The 13809-nt window shown below is 36.3% G+C and overlaps 1 protein-coding gene across 1 annotated transcript; it reads left to right on the plus strand.

Moving 5' to 3' along the window:
• Nucleotides 9831-13385, plus strand: LOC107639614 (ubiquinone biosynthesis monooxygenase COQ6, mitochondrial; the record flags this gene model as incomplete). The annotated part of the gene is given in 7 exon segments (XM_016343161.2): nucleotides 9831-9974; nucleotides 10453-10511; nucleotides 10712-10779; nucleotides 10868-10919; nucleotides 11371-11544; nucleotides 11705-12304; nucleotides 12820-13385. Coding segments are annotated over 7 exon segments (1313 nt in total), but the record flags the coding sequence as incomplete, so codon positions are not given.

Genomic DNA, 13809 nt, shown 5'->3' on the forward strand with positions numbered 1-13809 from the left:
TGTGTGTGTGTCGCCTCTTTACCTTCTTGCTCCATCGTTCCAGTATATATCTCGGCGACACTTGACTTACTCGTTCAAAGCTTAACACGCTTAGTGCGTGACGGCACAGTATCCCTCTTGACTCGAATAATAAGCATTGGCATTTTACCTCGGCTGCAACTGAGTCGTAAGTAACCACAAACATGTTGAATATTGACCTGGAAACTTGTTCTCCGACTTCATATACTGAATAGCCTAGAGCGGAATTCGTTAATCTGGTGATGCAATTCGCCTTTCCTCTGAATTGCGCTTGGACTTCCCTAAACTTTTGATGAGTGTACACATCTTGAAACTGAGCTTCAATGGAGGATTTGGTTGCACACGGTATGACCGTATGAAAATCTGCAGCATCTGATTCTCTCTCTGCTTGCTCCCGGCTTCCGAGGCAATTATCGTATTGTTTGACGAACTGAATAAGCAAGCTGTTCCGGGTGATAAACTTGTTAAAAAATGAATGCATGCTCTCGCTCCTTTGTGTGCTTCTCATCCCTGCCCAGAAGTGGTGATCCAGATAGATAGGAATCCATATATGACGGTCTTCATACAGATCTGCAGAATACACCCAAACACAGACTATAAATACACCCGAAAAGACATGCAATTTATACCTCTGCTGCAGATTTTAAACAAACATTACCTGAAAGCCACTTGTTATCCACAAGACCAAAATTCAGCAAAAAATCATTCCAATTCCTATGGAATGAGTCTTTTCTATGAGAGTTCCAAACAACTTGGCTCATTTCTTGTTCGATATCTGTATGTCCCTTGTACCCGTTTAATTTGCTTGGAATCTTCTTCATGATGTGCCAAATACACCAACGGTGAATTGTTGTTGGCATACAGGCCTCTAAAGCCCTTTTCATTGATGCACATTGATCGGTGAGAAACCCTTTCGGAGCGTTTCCTCCCATGCAACGAAGCCAACATTCAAATAACCATTTGAATGATTCAATTTCTTCATTTTTCATCAAAGAGCATCCGAGAAGTGTTGACTGACCGTGGTGATTCACCCGACAAAAGAACCACAAACCAAATTATACCTGAAACAAATTACCATAGTGCAGAATGCAAAATCATTAGGTACACCCAACAAATGCTTCGTATACACCTAAAAAAACAGCCAATATACACCTCTGCGGCAGATTCATAAAAATACATTAATTTAGCATCATAAACAGGGACAGTTTGTTACCTGTTTGTATTGTAGGTGGTGTCAAATGAAATAACGTGTCCGAAATACTCAAAGGCAACTCTACTTCTTGCATCGGCCCAAAAAGCCAGCTTAATCGATTGATCCTCCTCGAATTCGAGCTCAAAAAAGAAATTCTGATTCTTCTCTTTCATTCTTAACAAATATTTCCCGAATTCCTTTGCATCTTCTTATTCGAAAACATTCCGCACTTCCCTGGTAATGTAATTCCTCACATCCTTTTCGATAAAATTTAACTCGCGGTGACCCCCGGCAGCCACAACAAATGATTGGTAGGTTTTGCTTGGTCTGATACCGGCCTCCTCGTTATTCTCTATTGTACAACGAATGGACATGCTTAGTTCCCTGTGCTGTTTGAGCATCTCTGCTTTACTTGGACAGCAGGGGTATGAATGATCCAGCACAACCTTTGAAATGATCCAAGCATCGACATCCTTCAATGTGTGTATATAAATTCTTGGAGGACAGTTTAAACCGGCTTTCGGATTAGTCTTCTCGGTCGGAGATATTTTAGATTTCCATTTTCCCTCTCTGCTACATGTAATCAATTGATTCTTAATCTCGTTTCCCTTCCTATTGGTGATCCGAACTCTTGTAGAAAAACCTGTAGCCTTGGCGTAGTTCCTGTAAAATTTTCCAGCATCTTCAAGGGTGGTAAAGGTCATTCTAACTTTCGGAACAAACTGGTCATCAACAACAGAGAGAGGCTGCAGAATACACCATGTCAAAAACTAAAAATACACCCAATCATTGCTGATATAATACACCCGAACCGCAAGAACTCAACTAAAATAACAAAAAAAAAAACCATAAACTGTAAATACACAGGCTGCAGAATACACCATATCAAAAACTAAAAACACACCCAATCATGTCTGATATAATACACCCGAACGACAACAACTCAGCTAACAACAGAAAAACCCATAAACTGTAAATACACCCACACTTCTCGCAAAAATACACCCAAAAAAGTTCTGATCTACACCCGAGCGTCTGCTATAAATTCCAGATAATTAATCAAAACTAATACATTACATTCAATCGACAGATTCATGTTAACGTGTTAGTTCAATATTCAGGAATTTTTCAGCTACACAATGTTATTCAAATGACTGCAACAAAATTCAGAGTATGTAAATCAAACCTCAGGAACTTCGTTAGATTCAAATTCATAATCCACTTCGCCCTGATTCAGCTGACAATCTGAGCTTGAATCATCCATAATCTTCAAAACGAGTTCAAACTTTGATTTCAGAAAACAACAAATCAAATAGAAAACGAAGCTGGAGTTACAGAGAGAAAAACTAATGTAAATGACGAAGAACATACCAGTGAGAAAGGAGAGGAAAAGAACGATGGAGAAGAAGGAGAGAAGACGCGCGAGAAGAAGAACGAGCAAATCCACAAATAACGAAAACGAAGAAGGAAACAAATCTTTTAAATTTGGTAGTTAGATAAAAGCGGGATCTCTAATATAGCGCGTGTATACGACGTATGTGTAGCAGCACGTTTTGGGTTTTATTTGTTAATGAACTTGTAAAGCATACAAGCCATTAGGGCTTGTATGCAGAGCTTTTCTGTTCATGAATTGTTACTCTTGCGTTTTAAATTAAGATACTATTACAGTAGTTCTGACTAATTGAGATTTGATTGTTGTTAAATTAAGATACTATTGAGGCTGACCAATTCAAACTTTAATATTAAGATTTTAACTATTTTATATTATATATTTTTTATTTATGTAAGAACTATGTTCCTCTTGACAAAATGAAACCCGAATTCTCCCATCCTCTAGTTCCGTACTTTCCTTCACCACACCACTCGCCAGTCAGCTGCTACCCTCTTTGGATGTCCTTCTTCTCCGCCACGACCTCCTTTCTCTTTGCTTACACCGGCTCCTCCTCTCCTCCGGTCTGCTCTGCCGTTCTTCCTCTGCCGTTTTTTTGGCTACTTATGTTTACATTTTTGTTATTGATCAATGTGTTATTAACTTATCATTATTTAAGTGCTAATGTTGCTGATGCTATCAATATGGTGTCGTTGCTGTTGTTGCTGATTGTTTATCAATTTGATTAAATTGTTGATAACATAGATGACCCGTTGTTGCCCGAATTAGGTTTGCTTTTTTAATTTTTGTGCAAGGCATGTTGAATTTTATTGATTGCGATTCATAATATAATTTTATGTTTGCTTTATTATTTTCGGTTGTACCGGTTGAAGCAATGAACCAGTAAGTAGAGTGGTTCAATGACCAGTTCGGTTTTTAGAACCTTGATTTTAACTCACACATTTAAACATTATGAGCTAATTGAGGGTAAAAAAAATAAATTCGGATTCGCTTGACATTTCTCTCATAATTGTCAAAATCGGACCGAACCGATCGGTCGGACCACAAAACCAGTGAATCGGCCACGGGATCAGTCCGGGTGATGCATACAATTGGATAAGGAAAAAACCGACAGAACCGATTTGAACCGGCCAATTTCGTGGAAAATTGGAGAATCGCTCGGTTTTTAAAACTCGAAACGGTTCAAATTAAAAAATAACCCCAGGCCAAAATTGAAACCTTAGCTGTACTCGCCTACTTCGTCTCTCCCCCATTCTCCTTCCCTTGAGAGTTCAGAGAGACTCAAGGTTCCAAGAAGTAAATTGGTCATTGAACCAGTCAAATGATCAGTTCAACAGTTTACTGGTTCAACTAAAGTCAAACCGTGATTAAACCGATTTAATTAAATATTAATAAAATTATTAAAAATTCAATATACAATTTTAAATATTCTAACTTCAATTATTTTTAAACTAAATAAAATTTAAAATAAATTTTTTTAATTAACTTCTAATAAGTTCTTATGAGATAATCAGCAACAATTCTCAAGACAAATACCCAGCAAACTAATTATGCGAAAACAAGTTTCTAGAGTTTCAAGAAACAAAGAAAAGAAGAGTACTTGAAAAAAAATTAGAAACGAATTAATTGTGACTAATCAGTAACAAATGTAAAACAAACAGCAACTCAATTAGATTTCAGTCACTCAGAATCAGTATAATTAATAAAATAAACAAACATAAACTTAAGCAAACATACTCATAATCATAAATATTATTGGGTTATTCCAGGTTCCGTAATCATATAAAACTGCTCCTCCAGAATGGTTAGGGATACCCAGGTACAACTTCAAGTGAAGAGAGTGGATTTAACGGGGTATGACTCGCCACCAAAGATCTTATCAAGATAGTTTTTGCCATCCAAATCCAACGATTCTGGAGTTCTTTGATCGAGGAAAGCGTCGTTGTTAGTGTTTGACAAAATTATTTTGACAAAACCGTAGAAACAGAAACGCCGATGCTCCAGCACAGTGGTGAGGGAGGGAACAAAGCGGAGAGCAAGCAAAAATTAAGGGAAGATTTTGTTGGTAGATTCTGGGTATTGAAAATTTTGTTGAGAAGGGTCAAATGAAGGAACTCACGGTAAAGAATTAGAATGAGAGGAAGAAGAGGCTCTGATAGAAGAAGATGGAGGCGATGATGAGGATGATGATGATGACGGAGAAGATGGAGGCGATAGTGGTGGGGTTAATGGTGGGGTACGTGGCTTCCTTGTTTGCTCTGACTCACAAATTAGGATTCGATGTTGGTTAGACTGAGCGAGACGGGAGAGGGAGGGGTGTCCGTGTGTCTTTTGTTTATTTATTTATTTTTCAGGGGATTAAACGAAGCCGTTTTAATGTGAGGGGAGCAAACCGATGCTTTAAAAAATCGGACCGGTTTATTCGGTTCATCAGTTAACCATCGATTTAATCAATTTTTTATCGATTTTTTACCGATTTTTTGCAGACCAATTTTAACTATTAACCGGCCGATTCTTGGTTAACTCGGTCGAACCGGTCAGTCCAGTCCAATTTTTAGAACTTGGAGAGACTCTCCCCCATCCTTGTCTCCTTCACGCTTCAACTTAACCTGGCTACTCCCCCCATTCTCCTTCGTGACGTTGTCCTTCCTGGCCTCCTGAAGAGCCGAACGGCTGAACCCTGCTTCCAAAACGGCAGCCAAACCCAGCTGTATCTATCACCTCGGTTTACCGCCACGGCCCCACCGAACGTTCACCTCCGTCGCCACGCCTCTCGCCGGATCCACCAGCTCTCTTCCGCTCGCGTCTCACATCTCCGCCTGCGTCTCGCTCGCGTCTCTGTCTCTGTCTCGAGCTGAGCTTCCTGCAGCCGTGAGCTGTTCCCTGGTGTGCTCCACCGCTTCTCTGCCGTGAGCTCTCTTCGTGGTGTGCCCCACTCTCTTCCTTGCCGTGAGCATTTACTTGTTTTTCAGTTTTTTTCGGTGAAATTTCTTGTGTTATTGCTGTGAATTTTATTGTTGATTGGTTTATGAGCTGATTAGAAATAAATATGGCAGTGGTTGAATCGAAATGTTGAATTAGTTTTGAATTGCTGAATTAGTTTTGAATTGGTTTTGGATTGGTTTTGAATCAGTTCTGAATTAGTTTACCAATTATTGAATTTCTGAGTTTCTGAATTTCTGAATTGCTGAATAATTCCTTGGATATAATTTATGAATGGTTACTCTTGTGTTTTAAATTAAGATACTATTGTAGTAGTACTGACTAATTGAGATTTGATTGTTGTTAAATTAAGATACTATTGAGGCTGACTAATTCAAATTTTAATATTAAAGTTTTGATTATTTTATATTTTATATTTTTTATTTACGTGAGACCGAATCACCGGTTCAACCAACAAACCTGTTGAACCGGTAGCCTAACCGATTCCTTCACCACACCACTCGGCCAGTCAGCTGCTACCCTCTTTGGATGTCCTTGTTCTCTGCCACGACCTCCTTTCTCTTTGCTTACACGGGCTCCTCCTCTCCTCCGGTCTGCTCTGCCGTTTTTTTTGGCTACTTATGTTTACATTTTTATTATTGACCAATGTGATTAACTTATTATTATTTAAGTGCTAATGTTGCTGATGCTATCAATATGGTGTCGCTGCTGTTGTTGCTGATTGTTTATCAATTGGAAAAGTATATGAAACCAAAAGCTTACCAGCCAAAAATTAAACAAAACCACATTAATTTATATTAATAATTAATTAATTTTAAATTTTTTAAATTTAAAATTTAAAAAATTTAAAATTGTCGGTGAAATTTCTTGTGTTATTGCTGTGAATTTTATTGTTGATTGGTTTATGAGCTGATTAGAAATAAATATGGCAGTGGTTGAATCGAAATGTTGAATTAGTTTTGAATTGCTGAATTAGTTTTGAATTGGTTTTGGATTGGTTTTGAATCAGTTCTGAATTAGTTTACCAATTATTGAATTTCTGAGTTTCTGAATTTCTGAATTGCTGAATAATTCCTTGGATATAATTTATGAATGGTTACTCTTGTGTTTTAAATTAAGATACTATTGTAGTAGTACTGACTAATTGAGATTTGATTGTTGTTAAATTAAGATACTATTGAGGCTGACTAATTCAAATTTTAATATTAAAGTTTTGATTATTTTATATTTTATATTTTTTATTTACGTGAGACCGAATCACCGGTTCAACCAACAAACCTGTTGAACCGGTAGCCTAACCGATTCCTTCACCACACCACTCGGCCAGTCAGCTGCTACCCTCTTTGGATGTCCTTGTTCTCTGCCACGACCTCCTTTCTCTTTGCTTACACGGGCTCCTCCTCTCCTCCGGTCTGCTCTGCCGTTTTTTTTGGCTACTTATGTTTACATTTTTATTATTGACCAATGTGATTAACTTATTATTATTTAAGTGCTAATGTTGCTGATGCTATCAATATGGTGTCGCTGCTGTTGTTGCTGATTGTTTATCAATTGGAAAAGTATATGAAACCAAAAGCTTACCAGCCAAAAATTAAACAAAACCACATTAATTTATATTAATAATTAATTAATTTTAAATTTTTTAAAATCAAATTTTAAAAAATTTAAAATTAATTAGATAAACCTAATTAAAACATAGAAAAACCTTTCTCTCCTCTCTTACATTAACCTACCTAACTCCAACAATCACACAGACCCCTCTCTCTCTCAACCCTCTCCGCCTTGCGTCATGGCTTCCACCGCTGAAGCCGCCAGAGAGTTCCTCAAAATCCACGAAACCTCCTTCTCCGACCCCCCAACACACAAACTGTACGGATCCTATTGGAAGTTCATGAAGAAGGTGTGCATGTTGGAGCTCCTGGGCGGCAAAATGCTCCACCAGCTCCTCCACGTGAGGTAGCAAGAGAGGAAGAGGTTCCTTAGCGATTTGGCGAAGAAAGGGTTGGTCGGTGAGGCCGTGGATATTGGGGCAGAACTCATGATGCTGACCAACAACGTGATATCGATGATGACGATGAGACAGAAGAGTTGTTCTGAAAGGGGAGGAGAAGCGGAGGCGCTGAGAAAGGTGGGGGAGGACACAGTGGAGCTGAGCGGGAAGTTCAACGTGTCGGATTTCTTGTGGTTCATGAAAGGTATTGATATTCCTCAGATCTTCTTGATGATGAGTAGGGGGAATGCGCATTTCGTTCTCCTATAGTTTGGTGGATATTTAGGTGCCGTTTTGATGATTAAAGAGATTGTAAACTACACACTTGATCTTAGCTAAAATTGAACAATTACATAAATATAAAAAAAAAACATTCATTTAGTATGAAAAAAAATATCCTAATACTTAACAAAAGAAACATCTAATTATATTTTAGCAAAAATAATTAAATATCTATCAAATTTAAAAAAAAAAATATGAAATTCTTAAAGAAATAGAGACATTCACATTTGCAATACAAAAAAATTCGAAAAATATATAAAAGAACATCCATTTAGAATGAAAAAAAAACATTCCGATACTTAGCAGAAGAAACATCCATATATATTAACTCGTAGAAATTTTGGATTCACCCAAAGGTAGGGGTGTGCATGGTTCAGTTTTTCTATGAACTGAACTGAAACTGTACTAAACCATTTTAAATGGTTTAGAAACTGAACCAAACTGCTTTGTCACATATGAAACTGGTTCTAAACCAGTTTATAATACAGTGCACCAGTTTAAACTAGTTCATAAAAATAAAACTGGTTTTAATTAAAAAAACCAGTTTAAACTGGTTTATAGGCTAAAACTAGTTTTCACACTCCCCTCTCTCTCCCCCCTCTCTCTCTCTCTCTCCCCCTCTCTCTCTCCCTCCTCTCTCTCTCTTCCTCTCTCTCCTTTCCCTCTTCCGCTCTCTCTCTTCCTCCCTCTCTCTCCTTCTCTCTCTTATTTTGGAGAAAAGAGGGAGAGAAAGAGAAGAGGAATATAGAGTGAGAAAATGCTGAGAGAGAAAGAGAAAAGAGAGAAAGAAAGGAGAGAAAGAGAATAAGGAGAGAGAGAAAGGAGAAGAAAGAGAGAGAAAAGGAGAGAGAAAAAAGGGAAGGAGAGCGAGAGAAAGGGGAGGGGGAGAGAGGACGGAGAGGAGAGAAACAAAAGGGGAAAGAGGAAAAAGAGGAAGAAAGAGAGAGAGAAGGGGGAAGGGAGGGAGAGAGAAAGAGAGAGGAGGGGGAGAAAGAGGAGAGAGAGAGAGAGAGAAAGAGAGAGAGAGAGAGAGAGAGAGAGAGAGTAAAAAGAGAGAGAGAGAGAGTGAAGGGAGAAAGAGAAAAAAAGAGTATGTAAAATTAATTTTGGAGTTTAAATAAAACCAGATTTAATTTGGTTTAAAACTAAACTGAACCATAAAAACTGGTTTTTAATAAACTGGTTTTTCATACAAACTATGGTTTCAGTTCAGTTTTTTATTTAAAAAACTAGTTTATTTAAAACAGTTTCAGTTCAGTTCAGTGAAACCAGTTTTTTTGCACACCCCTATCCAAAGGTATTTGGCTGATTTTTTGCTAATACCCTTTTGATTCCCTAGCATTGCTCTTATCAATTTGATTAAATTGTTGATAACATGGATGACCCGTTGTTGCCCGAATTAGGTTTGCTTTTTTAATTTTTGTGCAAGGCATGTTGAATTTTATTGTTTGTGATTCATAATATAATTTTATGTTAGCCTTATTATTTATTTTTATATTTGGTAATTGAAATTTCTATTTGGAATTATTTTATGCAATTAAGATTGTTTAATTTTTTTTTTTTTACCAAAGATAGGAGATTTGAACCCGCAACCTCTTAATTGAGTATAGAGAGACTATGCCATTTGAGTTATAACTCATTGGCACCTAATTCGACATTTGAATACGTAATACACTAATACTCTTCTTCCTCCGCATTTTCTTTTCTCTTTTCTTTGATTTTTGATAGAAAAAGAGCTGTGGTTGAAGAAGCTGGAAAAAATAATTGATAGATATTGAATCAACCATGTGCCGCTATCAAGTGGCTTAAAAATTTTAGAAGAAATAGTTTATGGTCTCGGTTCTTCTAAAATAGAAGTTAAGGGGATGCGTTAGATGTAAAACATTCATGTGTCTTCCCAATAGCTTAAAGCTTTGGGAGAGATGATTGATGACAATAGACCAGGATATAATTGAAGGCAAATAGTTGTACTTCTAATTTGGCTAATTATTCTCCTAATTGTGTTGTTCTTCCAGCAAGTATGCCAATGACTAAGCAGTTGAGTGTTGCAATTATTGATAGCAATCCTGCTCTCAGTGGTAGCATGAGCATTAAGAAGGAAGATCCCCCTGATCCAAGAGTCAGTACAGTAACTCCAGCAACTATATCTTTTATGAAAGGTATCCAGCTTTTACGTTTGTTTTTCACTACTACCGTGGTATGCTATCAATTTCAAATGATCAATTTTCTTTTATGGATATAAAATGCCCAAAAAAATAAAAGAGAAAACGGGACTCTAATATGTGAAAATAATAATAATAATAATAAAAGAGATGCCCAAATATCTTATTCCTGGTTTATGTGAAAATAGGCACCATTGCTTTTTAAAAATTCAGCCAATAACTGCTAACAGAATAGAATCACTCCCAGGACTCTAATACCATGTTTTGTTTCCTATTTGGAAACTTTTAAACTATGATTTGAACAGAAGTTTGTCTACACCATTGTTTGAGATAAAACAGAGATTCAAACATACTGTAAACTTGTTTCCTAAAGTTAGTTTGACACCTAAAAGTTTATTTTCAAGAATGTTACAAAAAGATGGAAACATATTGTTTATGTAGATAATGACCCTTATTAGTTGATCTATTTTCCCAGATGCTGGTGCTTGGAAATATGTTGAGCAAAATAGACATGCATATTTTGACAAAATGCAGGTATTCCCAGATGCTGGTGCTTGGAATTTGTGCACTTATATATCAGTTGTCCTTTGATAGTTTGTTCATTTTTTCCAAGCTCCTAGTTTCACTTGCCAAGTTCTTTCTTTGTTGCTAAACTCAAGGCATTATAACCCTAAGGATGTTATTTTTGTTTGAATTGTTCAAAATTTCATAGATTATTTTGTATCCTTTGGCAGGTCTGGGATTATACTGGGCTGGGGTATGCTAGATACAATGCAAGAGATGTAAATAAAGACTTTCTTGGGTAAAAGTGTGAACATATGTGACATTGAAGAGAACCTCTTTTTGAGAACAGCTATCATATTACTAATACCTTAAACTTGATCATTCAGGTGTGTAGCAGAGAATAAAGTTCTCCATAGTGCCTTATTGTCATGCATACAGGTAGAATATCAGAATATTTTATTTTATTTCATTTTGTGATCTATAGTATAATTTCTGCATTTTAACTGCATGAACTGTGTTTTCTGTTGGAAGTTCTTTACATTGTTCATAGTTGGAAGCTGTTAGGAGGATTTTTAATCCTCCTCTTCTTTAATCTTCTTCTCTCCTTAGATGTTATAAATTATCCAAGTTGCTAGTGTCTTAACACTGGTATAAAAATGAAGAGAGGTTTTGTATGATATCCTTGGATGCTCAGAAATTTCTTGCAAGTCTAAGTCATCAATTTACGTGTAGGTTTCAGATCCATCACAACTAAATCACTAAATCTAGCTAGCTATGTTTTGTCTGCTTCCAAGGTTCTTCTGTCAAGATTATTCCTTATGTCAGTAGAAAACTTTATTATTGTAAGGCATGATACTTAATTGTATTGCGAACTACTAATTTTTGCCAGGATTCTGATTTCAAGAGAACAATATATCCATTGAGGTTAAATTCAATGACTTTGAACCGAAGCAGCATGTCTGTAGTGGAGGAGAATATGAGCAGCAGAGAATCATCATCTGCTCAAGGTCAATGTGCAAGGCTGCAACTTAGTGATGGCAATAGCATATATGCAAAGTTGGTGGTAATTAAACTTTTGATTATGAATTTTGTTATAATTGCATTGTGATAAATAGTTGGCAAAACAATGGTAATTTACATTCTGGTAACCAGTTAGAAGCTATCTGATTATTACCATTTTATATGCATCAATTGATATCTGATTAAACATGATTGTCTTGAAGGTTGGGGCCGACGGAGGAAAATCACGTGTTAGAGAATTAGCAGGATTCAAAACAACTGGATGGAACTATTCTCAGAATGCAATCATCTGCACAGTAGAGCATCCTTCTGAAAATCGATGTGCATGGCAGCGATTTCTACCTACAGGACCAATTGCACTTTTACCCATCGGTGATAAGTTCAGCAATATTGTTTGGACCATGAGCCCAACAGAATCAAACCAGCGCAAATCAATTACTGAGGAAGAATTTTTGAAGGATGTGAATTCCGCTTTAGATTATGGATATGGACCTCATCCTACTTCAAGCTTATCTGGAACCCGAGATCTGTTCTCTTGGTTTCAAATGGATTCAACAGTATCAGCCAATGAATCTTTTGAAGTTCCACCGAAAATAACTAAGTTAGCCTCTGAAAGGATGGTGTTTCCTTTGTCTTTACGCCATGCCAACTCCTATGCTTCGAAACGTGTTGTTCTTATTGGAGATGCAGCCCACACTGTCCATCCTCTTGCTGGTCAAGGAGTCAATTTGGGTTTTGGAGATGCATATTCTCTTTCAAGAATTATTGCAGAGGGCATTGCATTAGGCACCGACATCGGAGAGGTATTTATTGTTTACAATGAGCTTATCAATACATATATCTGAAGTTAGATACTACATATTCTATTTGTCACTTTGTGAACTCAAAGCATCCCTTGTGTATGTATGTTCTGATTTAATTTGAAAGAGTTTGAAGGTTGGAGGATGAGGTATCTTCCTAAAGTAGTGTCACTGGAGAGATCAAGGATTAAGGGTGCATTTGCTCTGCATTTTCATTTTCTGATTTCATTTTCTTTATTTTTTTTTTGTTTTTTTGGATTTTGTGAAGGAAAAAGAGAAGAGTGAAAACAACAAATCCTATTTTCTGTTTTCACTTGCTGTTTTCTTCACAAAATTATAAAACGGAAAACACTGGAAATCAAAATAGAAAATGAAAACACAAACCAAATGCGCTTACTATATAAATTTTGAAGTTGGGATTGCTTTCTAGACCCTTGTGTAGACTTTGCCAGGGATATGGAATGGAATGACATGTAACTAGTATGATTCTTTCTTCTTTGTCCATGCTTGCTGTGCAGGTGAACTTGCTAAAGAAGTATGAAGCGGAGAGGAAACCAGCAAATATTTCCATGATGGCAATCCTTGAAAGCTTCCAGAAAGCTTACTCTGTTGATTTCGGACCTTTTAATATACTTCGAGCTGCGGCCTTCCATGGCGCAAACTATATACCACCGCTGAAAAGAACTATAATTTCTTATGCTTCTGGAGAGCAGAACTTCCCCGTCTTCTTGTAATGTTGTCGTTTTGGCCAAGTCATTTACTGGCTTCAACTGGCACATGAAAATCTTGTTTGTTTGTTTTACTGATACTGGCATCAAAATAAGTTTTACATGAAACACTAGCTTTTTGCTTTTTTTGCTTTTTTGTTTTTTTTTGTTTTTTGTTTCCCTTAAATGGGGCTTGTGTATGAGACATGAGTCAATGGTCATGTTAAATTGTTCTGTGCTGATCCTTCACTGAAATTGTGGCCGTTGTGTGTAAATAGCACCAAAAGTTGTTTGCATGATGGAAGTTTTGATGTAATAAGTAGATAGAGAATGTTACTTTGATGATAAATTCAAAGCGTTCTGAAAATATTGGCCCATGATTATGGACTTCATTATGATTTTTTTTTAATGGGGATATGAGGTATGTTAAAACGATTTTGATTAATTGAATTATTTTGTACTAATTTTGAAAACCTAATCTCTTGCTGATGTATTAATTTCATGTTTTTTTTTTTTTATGTGCTGATGAAAGTGTTTTTAATGTAATTCTATCGAATTTAGATCTTTTAAAGTGAAAAAGATGGTAAAGTAGTAATGTGAAGGGTTAATCATTATTGATTTTGTAATTTTTATAAAATGTGTTATATTATCTTAATTTAAAAGTGATTAGCTATTCACTTTAACATTTTATTAATTTTAAAAAAAATTAATCCAATTCTATCGGTACAAAAAAGGAATTATATTAGAAAAAGTCAAACTTGTTTGTGAAATTTTATCCAAAGTATACACGAATTTATTATT

Source organism: Arachis ipaensis, chromosome B04, assembly GCF_000816755.2.
Source record: "Arachis ipaensis cultivar K30076 chromosome B04, Araip1.1, whole genome shotgun sequence".
NCBI lineage: Eukaryota > Viridiplantae > Streptophyta > Magnoliopsida > Fabales > Fabaceae > Arachis > Arachis ipaensis.